Here is an 18369-nt window from a genome sequence, read left to right as displayed (position 1 = left end):
AAATAATCGACATGTAAATATTTTGTAACAAAAAAAAAAATCAATCACAGAAATCGGTCATACCTGTATTTCAACCAACTGCATTCACCTGTTCATGTGAAAATTCATGGCATTGATAATGTGAGAAAAGAAATAAAATAAGGATAAAATTATTTTGTAGCATTACAAGATAGATTTTCTACACACTGGTTTATTAACACAATTAAATTATTTTCATTATCAGTGTATTGCTGATCACAGTTTTTACTGCTTTTTAGTGACCCTTTTACTTTAGTTTTTTGCTCTGTCATAGAGTATTTTATTGTAGCCCCCTAATATGATATCTTTGGATTGGTCCAAACTAAAGCTCAAAATGGAGCCCATACAATTGAACACATGGAACGACAGGACCAAAGCAGTGACTGCACCCAAAAGGCAGCAGAGAGAGCAATGGTCCAAGAAAATGGAATATATCTTGGCTGTTGCAGGAGGTGTTGTTGGCTTGGGAAATATCTGGAGATTCCCATACCTTTGCTACAAAAATGGAGGAGGTAAAGAGTGGGTTAGAGTGTGGAGTTTGCATGTTCTCCCCGTGCCTGGGTGTTTTTCCCAGGAACTCCGAGATGAATGGATTTAGCATATTGATGTGGTAGTTTTGTTGCTATATTGCTGTTTATCTTTTAAGCGGGGCGGGGGATCTGTATTTTGCCAAAACAACCTTTTTAACCTTCATACAAATACATTCATAAAAAACAATGATCAGTCATTCTCTAATAACTGTCATTTGTGTTTTAAAGGAGTCTTCCTCGTACCGTATTTGTTGTTCTTCTGCACATGTGGTGTGCCCCTCTTCTTACTGGAGACATCGCTGGGCCAGTACACCAGACAGGGTGGATTGGCATGCTGGAGAAAAATCTGTCCTCTGTTTCAAGGTCAATGAATGAATAAATGAATGAATGAATGAATGAATGAATGAATGAATACTTTCCATATCCATTTATGTAGCCGTAGGATATGGAAGCCAGCTATTTCTTTTCTACTTGGCGTTGTGTTACATCGTCCTACTTGCTTGGGCCTTCCGTTACCTGTTCTCATCCTTCTCATCTGAGCTCCCGTGGGCCAATTGCCTCAACAGCTGGAACACAGGTATCAAGACCTGTTAATTGGAAAACAAGCGCTGATCCTAATTTCACTTTATTTCCTTATCTGTTCACTTTATAAATGAAGACAAGTGTTTTGAGTACAGACCCAATCAAACACTGCAAGAATTCAGAAATGGCACATCTTCAGTTGTAGAGTATTGGGAGTAAGTATAAGACCGTACAAGACTCAAGCGTGTCTTTTGGTGGATGTTTCTGATTGATGTCTGGACCAGGAGGAGAATTTTGGAATTATCAAGGGGAATTGAACATGTAGGAAACATTCGATGGGACCTGGCACTTTGTCTTCTTCTTGCCTGGCTAGTGTGTATCCTCTGTATTTGGAATGGAGTGAAGACCACTGGGAAGGTAAGGTCTAGCAGATTTTTTGTTTGCGGTATGCATGATATCTCACACACTAATGACTAAAGAAATATTAGACATTGCTTGTTGCTTTACTCTAGGTGGTCTACTTCACCGCCACATTTCCATATGTCATGCTGTTGGTGTTGCTTGTTCGTGGTGTGACATTGCCAGGAGCCAAGGAAGGAATCAAGTTCTACCTCTACCCAGATGTGTCCCGGCTCAGCGATCCAATGGTACCATAATTTTCACTGGCAGGGTTTGCTTTAGGACATAATAGGTGTCAAACACAGGGCCCGGGGGCCAGATACGGCCCGCCACATCATTTTATGTGGGCCGCAAAGACAAATTGTGCATGTGTGAATACTAAAATGAGAAATATTCTTCACTTTTGAAAAATAGAGAAATTGCTAACAGTTTTTAGTCGTCTGTGATTTCAAAACTAGCTATCATCAGTTTGTTGTGTAGCCTATACTGTATAAAATAAGGCATTGACAGTCATAATGGCCCTCAGAAGGAAACTATGACTACAATGCAGCCTGCAACAAAAATGAGTTTGGCACCCCTGCTTTAAGAAGTGAAAATATACACATTTGGCAGGTATGGCTGGATGCCAGCAGCCAGATCTTCTACTCCTACGCGGTCTCCCTCGGGATTCTGACAAATTTAAGTAGCTACAACAAGTACACAAACAACTGCTACAGGTATACATCTCGTCTTTCGCAGTTTAACATGACCCTGTCACTGCAACAAAGTACCCTGTAAATCTTTTCAAACTTGACAAATCCTTTTGCTGTTGTATTTTCTCAATAGGGACTGTATTTATCTGTGCCTGCTGAATGGGTTGACCAGCTTTGTAGCCGGCTTTGCTGTCTTTTCTGTTCTTGGCTTTATGGCAAAGGAGCACGGTGTGGATATATCCATTGTGGTTGAATCAGGTGTCGATGATTGCCCGTACATTTAAAACAGAAGCTTACTCACTGTCAAGTGGCAATGACTTGTGGTCTGTTCAGGTCCGGGATTGGCATTCATCGCTTACCCTCGCGCTGTGGATCTGATGCCTTTTCCTCAACTTTGGGCCATTTGCTTCTTTTCTATGATCATCTTTATAGGAATAGATACTGCGGTAAGACAAGCTGAAAAGAGTTACTGAGTTGAAATAAAACGTATTATTATAACAACTCCCCCCTACCCAAACAAAAGGTTTGTGTATCTGTATTCTCACCACAGTTTGTAAATGTAGAGGCACTGGTCGCAAACATAGTTGACATGTTCCCTTCCATCTTTGGAAATGAATATCGACGTAAACTTCTTCTTCTTGCAATTGGTATTGCCAGCTTCTTCGTAGGGCTTCTGATGGTTACAGAGGTGAGCAATCAAGCTTCATGAAATATAATGGGAGAAAAAAAAAGACAAGATCAATCACTTGATGATAATTGTGCTCTTAGGGAGGCCTCTATGTTTTCCATCTGTTTGACCACTACGGCTGCAGTGGGATGACTCTTCTCTTTTTTGCCATTCTTGAGTCTGTCTGCATCGGGTGGTTTTATGGTATGCGCTCTTGAATTGGTTCCGTTCAGTAAGAGCTGGGGTCACAATGCTAATGAGTGATGCATTTAATATTTTCTGAAGGGGCAGATCGTTTGTACGACAACATAAAGGACATGATTGGCTATCATCCATGGGCTTTTATGAAATATTGTTGGCGGTACCTGACACCAGCTATTTGCACTGTAAGTATTCGCAAAGAAGGTCGGCCTCTATTGCTCTACTAACACTTTTTTTTCTCTGGCTCCCTCTGCTGGTCTCATAGATACAAACATTCATACGTACCTTTTATCGATTGGTTTCTTTTAGTGCACTTTGGTATTTAGTTTAGTGAAATACACACCGCTCAAGTTCAGGAACACTTACGAATACCCGTGGTGGGGATACGCAATTGGAGGTGTCCTCGCTCTGTCGGTGCCAATTCTAGTGCTGTTGAAGATGCTTCATGCTGTCAGTGTCACTCCTGGAACGCTTAAACAGGTAAGAAAATTTGCTAAAAAAACACATACAATATGGAGGTGATATGATTCTTGTACATTTTAGTACCAACTCATTTTAATCCCTGCAGAGACTGAAAATTCTGTGCACACCAGCAGCAGACTTACCTTGTCCTGCATCGATGAAAGCAATGAATCAAGAGGAGGAATGTCAGTTGTTTATGCATGCCGGATAATAGAATATCGACTCATCACTGAGCTCAGAGAGGATCCCAAACTGTGGCTGGGGAAACCCTCCCAAGATTGGCGTAACAGTTTTGATCCTATTTGACTTTAATTTTCACTTGTAACATAAAGAGTAATAGTAATTCAGACACTGAGACCGTTTATTTGTAACAAATTCACAATGACATGACGTGATTTTGTTGTTGTTGTTGTTGTCACCATTAAATTTAAACGTTTCTGTGCCTCACAGTGATCAATGGGAAACCTCAATGTGTTCACAACATGGTGTCTGTCTGTTCTAGCACATCGTTGTCCGATTTGGATGACGAAAGATCTTCAGATGGAGTGCAAAGGATGGCGAACCGCTTGAAAGAAAGAACGTAGAATGTTTACGATTACTTGAAAAATATTTGATGTGGACAGAATCCATTCTAGGGTTAATATTATTATAATGAATCCAAATGAAATCAAAGCCTTACCTGACGAAGAGTCCCGGGAGTTCTCATCAGTTTGTACACCATCCATATAGGAACGATGAGTGTGGAAGACAGTACAAACCACCAACCCAAAGCATAACCCCACCACGGATACTCAATGGTGTCGTTGAACTTTAGAGGTTTGTATTTTACCAAGGAGAAGATAAATGTTCCCTGAAAAAACAAAGCGATATAGGTATAACTTATACGTATATCGGCAAGGTTCCCTGTCGTTGGTTATACGGTATAACCAACGACAGGGAACCTTGGCCGGTTGAAGACATGCAGAACAAGCCGCCATTTTGAATCACGGCTATCGCTCACCGTCATTTCTTGGATTTCTCTCTATCGAGGTAACTCTGTCTGGCTCCAATAAATTATTCATAACTCATTGAATTTTTAGAAATGATCATAACATACTGCAGCCATTCCCAATTCCTTTTCATTCATTTCTCAATAGACATTGTTGCCAAATACGGAAATGAGGATGCGGCAATATTTACGCGAAGCGCTCCTAGGACTGTTTGCATAAAAAAAGAAATAAATTAGAGCTCTGAATGTTTGTCTGTGTGGCTTGCGGGTAGTTGGCAAACAGTTTTAGGCAAAACCGCCTACTGCCCCAAGTCATCTGCCAGTGACCTTCGTGAGAATAAGCGCTTCAGATAATGAATAGTTGGGTGTATGTTTACTTACCATGCAAACAACTGGAGTGACATATTTCAAGACATGTTTAATCAGCGGTAAAGGCCTGTATCCAATCATGTCCTCAATGTTGTCATAGAAACGATCTGCTCCTGTGGTCACGTGGTGAAATGATGGGGAAAAGGTTTGACTGAGCAGGACAGAAACCATTCCAATGTGAAATGTACTCACCATATACCCACCCAACAGACACGGACTGAAATATGGCAAAAAGAAGCAAAGCCATCCCGCTGCAGGAGTAATAGTCAAACAACTGAAAGATGTATAATCCACCCTATGTGAAAGGAGACACTTTTAGAATAGGCAAATCGATGGAACCGCAGAAAGGAAGGATAATTCTGCCTTACTTCAGTGACCATGGAGAGGCCAATGAAGAAACACACAACAGTGATGAGGAGAAGAAGTAGTTTGCGTCGATGGCCAACATAGAAGACGGAAGGTTTCATGTCGCAAATTCCAGTCGCAAGAGCTTCCATCAGAACAAACTGAAGAAGAGACACTTTTGTTAGGTACGATGTTCACATCTGCATACACTTTGTTGATTTGCATGTATTATTCTGGGCTCTCCCATAGAGGTGATAATTAGCATATATGACAAATAATTGAAAAGCACACAACCTCATTGTCCAATCCAAGCAGGATGATCATGATGAAAAAGAAAATGGCCCAGATCTGTGGAAAGGGCATCATGGCCACAGCTCGTGGGTAAGCGATGAAGGCCAGGCCGGGACCTGCGGCGAGAAAAGAGCGCTTTTGAGATCGCATTTCCTCGCAGGTACAATGAGGGACGTTTTACCTAATTCTGCTACTTTGGATACGTCCGTGTTCTGCTCATAAGCCATGAATCCAAGAACTGAAAAGATGGCAAAACCGGCCACAAAACTGGTCCCGCTGTTCAGCAGGCACAAATAGATGCAATCTCTAGAATGCACAACAACAAAATGATCAACTCTGCGACTAAAGTCCAAGCCAAAAGTTTGTATTTCCATCATAAATATTGCCAAATTTTCATTTGTCCATTTTGCTACAGGGCATATTGTCATTGGGGTTGTGGGTGAACTAAAACTTTTCTGACTGGGTGCAAGATGGGGTACACATATGTATTGACTCACAATGACATTCACAGCAAGAGACAAGATCGTCTTCAATTGTTTAAGTGTACATCAAGTCGGACTGATACAACAGGTTTGTTGTCAACTTACTTGTAGCAGTTATTGTCGTACTTGTTATAGCTTCCAAGCGCCGTCAAACAACCGACGCAAAGAACATAAGAGTAAAGTATTTGCGTGCCGGCATCCATCCAGACCTGCCAAACAATGAAATAAGAGGAACGTCGGTAGTAAAGAAACCATTTTGGAAGATTTCTCCTGACCCTTGGTTTTGCCTCCCTCCTCCCCTCCACTTGGGTCTCCCACGCTCCTCCATGCAAACATTGAACCCTGACACAGGGTCAACCATTTTAAATTTCATGTGAAGCTTTCCTGTTATGGATTATTGTGTCTTGATGTGTCATGTCAACGGAGTGAGAGGCTCATACCTGCGGATCAGCCAGGCGGGATGGTTCGGGGTAGAGGTAAAATTTGATGCCATCTATGGCCCCGGGCAGCGTCAGCCCACGGACAAGCAGCACGGCCAACATCAAGTACGGAAATGTGGCCGTAAAATACACAACCTGTCAGACCGAGTGGGAATTCACATTTTTTTAGAGTTATGTCAATCACAGGGCACAAATCCAAATTCTTTTAATAAAATGTTAAGATGTTGCTTTAGAGCAGGGGTGTCAAACTCATTTTTGTCATGGGCCGCGTTGTAGTCATAGTTTCCTTAGAAGGGCCATTACGACGATCAAAGCCTTGTATTGTGTACGGTATTAAAACAGTAGCAAAAACTGTTAAAATATTTTAAAACATGAGTGGAAATACAATTTTTTTTAAAAGTGAATTCAATCTTTAATTTAGTGTTGACACATGACGTCGTTGTCTTCGCGGGCCACATAAAATGATGTGGTGAGCCGTATCTGGCTCCCAGGCTTTGAGTTTGACACCCGTGCTTTAGAGTGACGAGGTTTTAAATACTTGTACACGCTCGTCTACAGTATGTAGCCAGTTCGAATGGAAAAATAGATGAAAAGTGAGAACAAAATTCAAAATTGTATTCTGATCCATTGCAGCCTGACAGACAAACGGACAGACACCGCGAGATAATTATTGTGTAAAAATGATCTACCTTTCCTGTGGACTTCACTCCTTTCCACACACAAAAGTAACAGATGATCCAAGAAAAAAGTAGAAACAGAGCCAACTCCCATTGAACATTACCCATCTCGTGGGCACTTGCCGTCAGGTTCAGTACTCTTCTCCTGGGGACGGCCTTTGTGTTAACATTAGGCACTTTGCTACTTGTTCTTTTCATGAAACATTTGAACTTACTCCCAAAACTCCCTCACAGGGGATGTCGCGTTTTCTGTCACAGTCCAGTTGAGAACACGTGTTTCGTTTAACTCCACACACGTCTCTGTTACAAACACAGACAGCATACATTGTGTACAGCTGATATACTAGTACGTATATACAAATCGTGATTAATTATGAGTTAATAATAAAAATGTGATTAATCGTGATGAAGTATTGTAATCGCTTGACAGCACACAGGCACGCACACAGGCACGCACACACACACACACACACACACACACACGCACACACACACACACACACACACACACACGCACACACACACACGCACACACACACACACACACACCTGTGTTCCAGCTGTTTCTGCAGCTTGCCCATGGAAGCTGAGAGGTGAAGGAAGAGAAGAGGTACACAAATGCCCACACCAATATGATGATGTAACAGATGCTGAGGTATAGGTTTGCAACCAGAGTTCCATAACCAATCCCTATGAGAGTTTGAAAAACAACACAAAAAATATCGACGTGTAAATTTCAAAATCATGACATCATCATACCCTTTAAGCAAAACTGCCAGCCAAAGCAAGTCAACAAACAAATTAAATGAATACCACTCAAAATAGAATGAAATGTTTTTTCTCACAGCTCTTATATTAGCTGTTTTTAGTTTAAGCTGTTTCACATAATGCCAAAGCTCAAAAATGCATTTTTACCTCCGAAGAGGGGACAGATTTGCTTCCAGCAGGTAATGGCGCCCTGTTTGGTGTACTGGCCGAGAGCAATCTCCAGCAGAAATAAAGGGATGCCACATGCAAAAAGGAAGACTACATAAGGGATCAAGAACACCCCTGGTGAGGGGGGAAAAAAAGAGACACAAATATTCAATACAAAAACAACACAAATGATAAATACACAACAACAGAATTCTCCAATTAAAATTGAAATAATCCAAACCCCAGTACGTGATAAAAATGTCTCACCCCGAAATCAATTTTATTTTATTTTTTTGCTGATAAACTCTCCCAATGCTCCTTTCTCTCCAAGATGTGCGTACACTCACGGGCTGACAACGAGGCTCTCTAAAGCAGCCACGTCAACCCATTGTTTTTTTTGACAATCACTTTTTTTTTTCAACTCACCGCCTCCATTTTTGTAGCACAGGTAAGGAAACCGCCATACATTTCCAAGTCCAATGATTTCTCCAGCAACTGCAAGAAGAAACTCTCTTTTTTTTGACCACTGTCCTCTGGCCACAATGACAGGTCCGGGTGTGGTGCTTCCCTTGCTTGCCTTGAGCTTGACCTCTGGGTCATTTGGCTTTTCCATGACACTGCAACAATACAACCCACAGTTAAGATTGACAGGAGCATACTCGTTTTGATTGAGGCTGAACCTGGAAAAAAAAATCAACAATGGACTGATTTAAATACTTTAAATAACATGTATTAGATGACAGCATTTCTCACCGTTTGAGGTAACCGGAGACAAAGATAGCATGAACTCATAAACCACGCGCAGATCGTCCCGGATCGTGTCCCAGATTGCGTCCCGATCTCCGATGACAGGTGCATGCAGAAATATTCTTTAATTCAAAATGTAATTGTAGTGTTGTCTTTGCCGCGTGGGCAAATAAAAGCTGCCATCACAGATACCTGTGGCATCGCTGCACCTAGTCCTCCGCTCCCAAAAAATGTTTATTATTCTTGCTTAACATTATCATTACAAGTAGGGACAGGAATAAAAAAACGGTTCTCAATGTTCTACTTCCTTGCAATCATTCGCGTTTTTTGGAATGACGGAACAAATTGGCAACAGAAGTGAAGTCAGCCCCAAGAATAAATACCAATTTTAAAATATGCTTATTTCCCCTCAAACATTGCATTAATTATTTTTGAAAGAGCATTTTTAGCCCCGAGACAGCTGGAATAGGCTAAAGAACTCCTTTGACCCTCGTAAGAATGAACGGTTCAGAAAATGAATAAATGAAAACGTATGTCGTAAGAATACTACATATATATTGAGGTTATTATAAGTCAAGGGTAACCAAGATTTAAATGCGATGTGTTCCGGATTTTGAAAAATGATTTTGACACAAAATTAAAGGGTCATTTTACCAACGCTTTGTCTGGTTACTCAGCTAGGACCGGTTTACCTCGGGTGACCCAGATTGAAACAAAGCTCAGAGAGGATCCCAAACTGGGCCTGGGGAAACCCACCCATGATTGGATAAAGAGTAATAGTAATCCACATTATAACAAATTGACAATGACATGGAGTGATTTTTTTTTTATTATTGTTGTCACCATTAAACGACATTAAATTTAAACGTTTCTGTGCCTCAAAGTGATCAATGGAAAACCTCAATGTGTTCACAACATGGTGTCTGTCTGTTCAAGCACATCGTTGTCCGAATTGGATGACGAAAGATCTTCAGATGGAGTGCAAAGGATGGCGAACCGCTTGAAAGAAAGAACGTAGAATATTTACGATTACTTTAAAAATATTTGGTGTGGACAGAATCCATTCTAGGGTTAATATTATTATTATAATGAATCCAAATGAAATCAAAGCCTTACCTGACGAAGAGTCCCGGGAGTTCTCATCAGTTTGTACACCATCCATATAGGAACGATGAGCGTGGAAGACAGTACAAACCACCAACCCAAAGCATAACCCCACCACGGATACTCAATGGTGTCATTGAACTTTAGAGGTTTGTATTTCACCAAGGAGAAGATAAATGTTCCCTGAAAAAACAAAGCGATATACCGTAGTTTTCGGACTATAAGTCGCCCCGGAGTATAAGTCGCACCAGCCATAAGATGACCAAAAAAGTGAAAAAAAACATATATAAGTCGCTTCGGAGTGTAAGTCGCATTTTGGGGGGCAATTTATTCGACAAAATCCAACACCAAGAACAGACATGAATGAGCAACAACAGGCTAAACGATACGGTATGCTAACGTGACAAACACAAACGAGGAGCTGAGAACGGGCCTGACGTAACATTCAGTTATTTAAAAAAAAATATTACATAAATAACACGTTTATAAAACCATCTGTGTCCCTCCAATTCATTAAATCCATCGATTGTCCTTGGTCAACAATGCCGTGTGCCGCGCCGCAGTTCAAATTATTCCACAGGCCCATACAACAATATATAAACTATCTTTTAAATAACTATCACATAAACAACAATATTATCAAACCATTTGTGTCACTCCAAATCATTAAATCCATCGATCAAATTTCTCGTCCTTTATGTCATCCTGGTGACAGAGGACATGTCCAGAGGATATGGCGCTTTAAAGTGTTAATTACTTTATTTGATTTTTTCTCTCTATTTTTCATGTTTTGAATATGTTCAAGATAAAGATATCAAAGCATGTGAAGTGATCAACTATACTAAAAATAACATGTGAAGTGGTCAACTATACTTGTAAGTAAGTGATGTGTTAATGATCAAGTAGAAATTTGTGAAAAAAAACATATATAAGTCGCTCCTGAGTATAAGTCGCCCCCCCACCCAAACTATGAAAAAAAAAACGCAACTTATAGTCCGAAAATTACGGTACGTATAACCAACGACAGAGAACCTTGGCCGGTTAAAGACATGCAGAACAAGCCGCCATTTTGAATCACGCCTATCGCTCACCGTCATTTCTTGCATTTCTCTCTATCGAGGTAACTTTGTCTGGCTCCAATAAATTAGTCATAACTCATTGAATCTTTAAAAAAGATTACATAAAAACATCCGATATGCAGTTATGATACAGGACATGTTTTTTATTACAGAGGCTATCATAACATACTGCAGCTATTCCTAATTCATTTTCATTCATTTCATACATTGTTGCCAAGTTGCCACTGATGGAAATTTAAAACTTTAAGTAAAAACTAGTTAAAATGAGAATGTGGCAATATTTACGCGAAGCGCTCCAAGGCCTGTTTAAAAAAATAAAAAATAAATAGAGCCCTGAATGTTTGTCTGTGTGGCTTGCGGGTAGTTGGCAAACAGTTTTAGGCAAAACCGCCTACTACCCCAAGTCATCTGTTGTTTACTTACCATGCAGACAACTGGAGTGACATATTTCAAGACGTGTTTAATCAGTGGTAAAGGCCTGTATCCAATCATGTCCTCAATGTTGTCATAGAAACGATCTGCTCCTGTGGTCACGTGGTGAAATGATGGTGAAAAGGTTTGACTGACCAGGACAGAAACCATTCCAATGTGAAATGTACTCACCATAAGCCCACCCAATACACACGGACTGAAATGTAGCAAAGAGAAGCAGAGACATCCCGCTGCAGGAATAGTAGTCAAACAACTGAAAGATGTATAATCCACCCTATGGGAAAGGAGACACTTTTAGAATCGGCAAATCCATGGAACCGCAGAAAGGAAGGATAATTCTGCCTTACTTCAGTGACCATGGAGAGGCCAATGAAGAAACACACAACAGTGATGAGGAGAAGAAGTAGTTTGCGTCGATGGCCAACATAGAAGACGGAAGGTTTCATGTCGCAAATTCCAGTCGCAAGAGCTTCCATCAGAACAAACTGAAGAAGAGACACTTTTGTTAGGCACGATGTTCATATTTGCATACACTTTGTTGATTTGCATGTATTATTCTGGGCTCTCCCATAAAGGCGAGAATTAGCATATATGACAAATAATTGAATAGCACACAACCTCACTGTCCAATCCAAGCAGGATGATCATGATGAAAAAGAAAATGGCCCAAATCTGTGGAAAGGGCATCATGGCCACAGCTCGTGGGTAAGCGATGAAGGCCAGGCCGGGGCCTGCCGCGAGAAAAGAGCGCTTTTGTGATCGCATTTCTTCCCAGGTACAATGAGGGACGTTTTACCTGATTCTGCTACTTTGGATATGTCCGTGTTCTGCTCATAAGCCATGAATCCAAGAACTGAAAAGATAGCAAAACCGGCCACAAAACTGGTCCCGCTGTTCAGCAGGGTCAAATAGATGCAATCTCTAGAATGCACAACAACAAAATGATCAACTCTGCTACTAAAGTCCAAGCCAAAAGTTTATATTTCCATTATAAATATTGCCAAATTTTCATTCATCCATTTTTCTAAAGGGCATATTGTCATTGGGGTTGTGGGTGAACTAAAACTTTGCTGACTAAGTGCAAGATGGGGTACAAATATGTATTGACTCACAATGACATTCACAGCTATAGACAAGATAGTCTTCAATTGTTCAGGTGTACATCAAGTCGGACTGATACAACAGGTTAAATGTCAACTTACTTGTAGCAGTTATTGTCATACTTGTTATAGCTTCCAAGCGCCATCAAACAACCGATGCAAAGAGCATAAGAGTAAAATATTTGCGTGCCTGCATCCATCCAGACCTGCCAAACAATGAAATAAGAGGAACGTCGGTAGTAAAGAAACCATTTTGGAAGATTTCTCCTGACCCTTGGTTTTGCCTCCCTCCTCCCCTCCACTTGGGTCCCCCACGCTCCTCCATGCAAACATTGAACCCTGACACAGGGTCAACCATTTTAAATTTCATGTGAAGCTTTCCTGTCATGGATTACTGTCTTGATGTGTCATGTCAACGGATTGAGAGGCTCATACCTGCGGATCAGCCAGGCGGGATGGCTCGGGGTAGAGGTAAAATTTGATGCCATCTATGGCCCCGGGCAGCGTCAGCCCACGGACAAGCAGCACGGCCAACATCAAGTACGGAAATGTGGCCGTAAAATACACAACCTGTCAGACCGAGTGGGAATTCATATTTTTTTTAGCGTTATGTCAATCACGGGGCACAAATCCAAATTTTTCTAATAAAATGTGATGAATTTTTGTCACGGGCCGCATTGTAGTCATAGTTTCCTTAGAAGGGAATTGAAATACACCTTTTTTAAAAGTGAATTCAATTTTCAATTAAGTGTTGACACATGACGTCGATGCACAATTTGTCACATAAAATGATGTGGTGAGTCGAATCTGGCCCCCGGGCCTTGAGTTTGAAACTTATCCTTTAGAGCAGGGGTGTCGAACTCATTTTTTTTGCGGGCCGCATTGTAGTCATAGCTTCTTTCGAAGGGCCATTATGACTGTCAACCCAAATAAATGTATGAGCACCTAATATTATATCCAGTAAAAGCTATAAAACAAACTCGTTTTCAAATCAGATGAGTGAAAACTGGTCAAATATTTAAAAAAAAGAAGATATTATTAAAAGTGAAGACAATTGGCAATTCTAGTAATGACACACGAATTTGAAGCACAATTTGTTTTCGCGGGCCACATAAAATGATGTGGCGGGCCGTATCTGGCCCCCGGGCCTTGAGTTTGACACCTGTGCTTTAGAGTGACGAGGTTTCAAATACTTGTACACGCAAAAAGTGAGAACAAAATGCACAATTGTATTCTGATCCAATGCAGCCTGACAGACAAACGGACAGACACCGCGAGATAATTATTGTGTAAGAATGATCTACCTTTCCTGTGGACTTCACTCCTTTCCACACACAAAAGTAACAGATGATCCAAGAAAAAAGAAGAAACAGAGCCAACTCCCATCGAACATTACCCATCTCGTGGGCACTTGCCGTCAGGTTCAGTACTCTTCTCCTGGGGATGGCCTTTGTGTTAACATTAGGCACTTTGCTACTTGTTCTTTTCATGAAACATTTGAACTTACTCCCAAAACTCCGTCACAGGGGATGTCGCGTTTTCTGTCACAGTCCAGTTGAGAACACGTGTTTCATTTAACTCCACACACGTCTCTGTTACAAACACAGACAGCATACATTGTGTACAGCTGATATACTAGTACGTATATACAAATTGTGATTAATTATGAGTTGATAATAAAAATGTGATTAATCGTGATGAAGTATTGTAATCGCTTGACAGCACACACACACACGGACGGACGCACACACACACACGCACACACACACACACACACACACACACGCACACACACACACACACACACACACACACACACACACCTGTGTTCCAGCTGTTTCTGCAGCTTGCCCATGGAAGCTGAGAGGTGAAGGAAGAGAAGAGGTACACAAATGCCCACACCAATATAATGATGTAATAGATGCTGGAGTATAAAACTACAACCAGAGTTCCATAACCAATCCCTATGAGAGTTTGAAAAACAACACAAAAAATATCGACATGTAAATTTCAAAATCATGACACCATCATACCCTTTAAGCAAAACTGCCGGCCAAACAATGCAGTAAGGCAACAAACAAATGAAAGGAATACCATTCATAATAGAATGAAATGTTTTTTCTCACAGCTCTTATATTAGCTGTTCTTAGTTTAAACTGTTTCACATAATGCCAAAGCTCAAAAATGCATTTTTACCTCCGAAGAGGGGACAGATTTGCTTCCAGCAGGTAATGGCGCCCTGTTTGGTGTACTGGCCGAGAGCGATCTCGAGCAGAAATAAAGGGATGCCACATGCAAAAAGGAAGACTACATAAGGGATCAAGAACACCCCTGGTGAGGGGAAAAATAAAAAGAGACACATATATTCAATACAAAAACAACACAAATGATAAATACACAACAACAGAATTCTCCAATTAAAATTGAAATAATCCAAACCCCGGTAGGTGATAAAAATGTCTCACCCCCAAATCAATTTTATTTTATTTTTTTGCTGATAAACTCTCCCAATGCTCCTTTCTCTCCAAGATGTGCGTACACTCACGGGCTGACAACGAGGCTCTCTAAAGCAGCCACGTCAACCCATTGTTGTCATTGACAATCACTTAGTTTTTTCAACTCACCGCCTCCATTTTTGTAGCACAGGTAAGGAAACCGCCATACATTTCCAAGTCCAATGATTTCTCCAGCAACTGCGAGGAGAAATTCTCTTTTATTTGACCACTGTCCTCTGGCCACAATGACAGGTCCGGGTGTGGTGCTTCCCTTGCTTGCCTTGAGCTTGACCTCTGGGTCATTTGGCTTTTCCATGACACTGCAACAATACAACCCACAGTTAAGATTGGCAGAAGCATACTCGTTTTGATTGAGGCTGAAACTGGAAAAAAAATCAACAATGAACTCATTTAAATACTTTAAATAACATGTATTTGATCATAGCATTTCTCACCGTTTGAGGTAACCGGACCAAAAAGATAGCACGAACTCACAAACCACACGCAGATCGTCCGAGATTGGGTCCCGATCAGGTGCGCAGCATGCAGAGATATTCTCACGGTTTATTTGTAGTGTAGTCTTGGCAGTGTGTTCAAAAAAAAGGTGCCACCAAAGATACCTGTGGCACCGCCACACCCACCATTATTATTGTATTACTTTTATATTATTCTTGTCAGTATAATTACAAACAGGGATAGCAAATAAAACCGGTTTTCGGTGTTTTAAAGCCTTGCAAGGAATTTGAAATGATGGGACAAATTGGCGACAGAAGTGAAGTCAGTAAATTCAGTATAAATGCCGGTTTAAAAAAATGTTTTTTTATTTCCTCTCAAATATTGCATTAAGCTTTTTTTAAAATGCAGTTTTGGAATAGGCTCCAGCACTCCTTCGACCCTCGTAAATATATTAAGGTTAAGTCAAAGATATGTGATGTGTTCCAGATTTAAAAAAAAATATTTCGACACAAAATGAAAGGGTCATTTTACCAATGCTTTGTCTGGTTACTCAGCTCTGGCCGGTTTACCTGTGACCCTACCAGTTCTCCTTCCTGTGTTTGAGAGGAAAGAAAATGCAAATCATAAGATAAACCCAATGTGATTAATATATGAATGAAAAAGAAATTCACCTTGAGCTGCGAAAGTGTTTCCTTCCTTGTGATTGGCGTGCAATGGCTTTCACTGACATGTGGCCAGCGCAACCAGTACCCCATTTGGTTCTTGTTCTGTGATGGGGAAAAACAAACGTTGTTACTCAGTGGCGTAGCCAAGCCGGGGCGAGCCGGGGCGGCGCCCCGGTTAGGACTCCCTGCGCCCCGGTTGAAAAAAATCCATCTTTTTCGATTCTTCATTTTCATGCCGTTTTTTCTTTTGTCTTGCGCTATTCGCGCTGTGATCAGGGCTTTCCCTCTCTGTGTGCCCTGCGATTGGCTGGCGACCGGTTCAGGGTGTCCCCCGATGATGGCTGGGATAGGCTCCGGCACACCCGTGACCCCCGTGGGGACTAAGCGGTTCAGAAAATGGATGGATGGTATTATTATTTTGACAAATGTGACGTGCGGGTCACGTTTCATAAGAGTTCACGAAGGTTTACTTTACAATATTCGCATCATTTTTCTTTGCAAAGACTGTGTCACCGGCGTTTATCTTTTTGTTATCCTTAACATCTTAAGATGAAAAAGCCACATTATCTGATCAAATTTCTTGGAGTTCTTTTAAAATGTGACCTCTAGAAAGGGCCAAAAATGGTACATGTACCTGAGTTGTAAAATATTTTTCTATTTTCCTTCCTCTAATAGACCAAAACGACAAGACCTGTTCCTTTGCATCTATTCACCTCGCTCTAATGGCAATAACAAACATTTAAACAGATGTCATGCGTATTGTTGCCGTTTTCTCAATGTTCTATAACAATAGTGTCCAGCGCGTGGGGGCTGGAATCGCTCTCTTTCCATTTACGCACACGTGAGCATCCATGTGAGCCACCCCTGCATCTACTTGATATTTCAGGCTTGGCCTCTTGGAGGTGCTGCCCTTCCTTGTTGCTCATCATCCCACTCATCATCGACTCTCCATAGCCCAGTGCAGACGTTAGAATAATCCAAAATGCGAAATTTGAATGACATTGCCAGGGGCTTTTTTTATCCACTGCTGCATTTGGTTGATTTCTAATATCTGAGTTTTAGTCCAACGTCTGAATGCACATATCAATGGACTGCATGACAGTAGAAGGAGAGGAAGTATTAGAGGATAATTTGTCTTGGGCACTTGGGATTAGAGCACAGATCAGGAATTAAATGGGATCTGTCAGGACTAACCAGGGGGAAAGTGTTCACTTATTTAACGTTTATCGCAGTGAGAGATAGTGACCTATTTTAACGTGTCGTCATAGCCTTTTACCCGCTGTTAATTATTGTTGATCAAGTCGTACACGAGTCGTACAAGATGGAAGTGACTCATCTGTTACGTGGATGCAAAAACAAAGAACTGTGTCTGGATTACAATAATATATCTATTCAGCACCTCTGTAAAATAATTGTACGAAAAAAAACTCTGCAAATGATGGAACTTCATTATAGTCAGCATTTAGTGGATACCGGAAAGCATCAACAAATGTGTCTCATTCATATTTCTGGTCAGTGTTGAATTTTGTCCACAATTTAGGGAGCGCGCTATCTGCGCCTCACGGCAAAAGCCATTGCCAATCACCTGTTATCTAATTTACTCACTGCGTGCTCGTTTGATTTCTTCAGATTTAGGAAAATGCTAAGACACTGAAGCAGAAATTAGACTTACACAGGTCTGCTTTCAGGAAACTACAATACAGCGCTGGGCCTTTCAAGAGCAGAAAGTCTCCATTCAGAAAAGGCAACGTTCAAGGTTCTTTGCTTAGCTCATATTCAGTTGCACATGCCAGTGTGGGCCGAGTTTGATGGGTGATGAGTCAGGGGGTGTGGCAAGTTCGCAGGAAATTTTGATTCCATGGGAGTGGGTGCTGGTTTGGTGAGAGCTGGTTCCATGGGGTTGGGTGCTGATTATGGGCGATTCGGTGTGTGTGGAGGCTGTTGTTTTCCTTTCCATCTTTCAGCCTTGACGATCATCTTTGGCCGGGTTCTTGGCTGTCTCCCTCTGGCACCTGCTGGTTTTATCTCCAAGTGACCTTCCTGTAAACATTCTCCGCCATTCTTGCACATACACTGTCGCACACCGCCCATTCATCATTCTTTCAATTTTGTTATTTTGTACGGAATTATGTGAGCTTTTGGCTGTGACATCATCAATTTATTAATGTTCCCTGACTATGCAAAGGATGTACTCACCTCTTACCATGTTTTTGTTTGTTCTTTCTTTTGATGCTCCATGTACTTGCTTACATCATCATATTCTTAGTTTAATCATGCTTTCAACCATATCTTT

General features: G+C 41.1%; 3 protein-coding genes across 3 annotated transcripts; 1 reads left to right on the top strand and 2 right to left on the bottom strand.

Moving 5' to 3' along the window:
* Nucleotides 1-409: 409 nt before the first annotated feature.
* Nucleotides 410-3841, top strand: LOC133162663 (sodium- and chloride-dependent GABA transporter 2-like). Its single transcript, XM_061292019.1, has 13 exons — nucleotides 410-530; nucleotides 777-911; nucleotides 985-1125; nucleotides 1207-1285; nucleotides 1355-1487; nucleotides 1583-1717; nucleotides 2082-2185; nucleotides 2295-2419; nucleotides 2495-2607; nucleotides 2712-2849; nucleotides 2930-3032; nucleotides 3114-3214; nucleotides 3339-3841. The coding sequence occupies exons 1-13, from the start codon at nucleotides 443-445 to the stop codon at nucleotides 3549-3551; spliced, it is 1608 nt and encodes a 535-aa protein (XP_061148003.1). The 5' UTR covers nucleotides 410-442; the 3' UTR covers nucleotides 3552-3841.
* LOC133162660 (sodium- and chloride-dependent GABA transporter 2-like) lies at nucleotides 3835-8708 on the bottom strand. Its single transcript, XM_061292014.1, has 14 exons — nucleotides 8425-8708; nucleotides 7999-8133; nucleotides 7633-7773; nucleotides 7299-7383; nucleotides 7096-7228; nucleotides 6407-6541; nucleotides 6072-6175; nucleotides 5666-5790; nucleotides 5488-5600; nucleotides 5217-5354; nucleotides 5041-5143; nucleotides 4861-4961; nucleotides 4171-4341; nucleotides 3835-4056 (listed from the first exon to the last, which is right to left on the bottom strand). The coding sequence occupies exons 1-14, from the start codon at nucleotides 8609-8611 to the stop codon at nucleotides 3967-3969; spliced, it is 1761 nt and encodes a 586-aa protein (XP_061147998.1). The 5' UTR covers nucleotides 8612-8708; the 3' UTR covers nucleotides 3835-3966.
* Nucleotides 8709-9568: 860 nt separating this feature from the next.
* LOC133162659 (sodium- and chloride-dependent GABA transporter 2-like) lies at nucleotides 9569-15553 on the bottom strand. Its single transcript, XM_061292013.1, has 15 exons — nucleotides 15411-15553; nucleotides 15085-15275; nucleotides 14657-14791; nucleotides 14284-14424; nucleotides 13968-14052; nucleotides 13765-13897; nucleotides 12896-13030; nucleotides 12563-12666; nucleotides 12157-12281; nucleotides 11979-12091; nucleotides 11708-11845; nucleotides 11532-11634; nucleotides 11352-11452; nucleotides 9862-10032; nucleotides 9569-9744 (listed from the first exon to the last, which is right to left on the bottom strand). The coding sequence occupies exons 2-15, from the start codon at nucleotides 15269-15271 to the stop codon at nucleotides 9655-9657; spliced, it is 1761 nt and encodes a 586-aa protein (XP_061147997.1). The 5' UTR covers nucleotides 15272-15275; nucleotides 15411-15553; the 3' UTR covers nucleotides 9569-9654.
* Between the last annotated feature and the right edge of the window lie 2816 nt (nucleotides 15554-18369).

This window comes from Syngnathus typhle, linkage group LG11 (assembly GCF_033458585.1).
Source record: "Syngnathus typhle isolate RoL2023-S1 ecotype Sweden linkage group LG11, RoL_Styp_1.0, whole genome shotgun sequence".
NCBI lineage: Eukaryota > Metazoa > Chordata > Actinopteri > Syngnathiformes > Syngnathidae > Syngnathus > Syngnathus typhle.
This window is presented reverse-complemented; position numbering and strand designations above follow the sequence as displayed.

Bases quoted from the DNA above. Each gene is read 5' to 3' on its own strand.
- LOC133162663 (XM_061292019.1), top strand. From the start codon at position 443: ATGGAATATATCTTGGCTGTTGCAGGAGGTGTTGTTGGCTTGGGAAAT. The intron at 912-984 runs GTCAATGAATGA...CCATTTATGTAG, and splicing joins AATCTGTCCTCTGTTTCAAG to CCGTAGGATATGGAAGCCAG. The intron at 2,186-2,294 runs GTATACATCTCG...TTTTCTCAATAG, and splicing joins TACACAAACAACTGCTACAG to GGACTGTATTTATCTGTGCC.
- LOC133162659 (XM_061292013.1), bottom strand. From the start codon at position 15,271: ATGGAAAAGCCAAATGACCCAGAGGTCAAGCTCAAGGCAAGCAAGGGA. The intron at 14,053-14,283 runs GTGTGTGTGTGT...TGTTTGTAACAG, and splicing joins CAGAAACAGCTGGAACACAG to AGACGTGTGTGGAGTTAAAT. The intron at 11,453-11,531 runs GTGAGTACATTT...ACGTGACCACAG, and splicing joins GTGTATTGGGTGGGCTTATG to GAGCAGATCGTTTCTATGAC.
- LOC133162660 (XM_061292014.1), bottom strand. From the start codon at position 8,611: ATGGAAAAGCCAAATGACCCAGAGGTCAAGCTCAAGGCAAGCAAGGGA. The intron at 5,144-5,216 runs GTAAGGCAGAAT...CCTTTCACATAG, and splicing joins GCCTCTCCATGGTCACTGAA to GGTGGATTATACATCTTTCA. The intron at 4,962-5,040 runs GTGAGTACATTT...ACGTGACCACAG, and splicing joins GTCTGTTGGGTGGGTATATG to GAGCAGATCGTTTCTATGAC.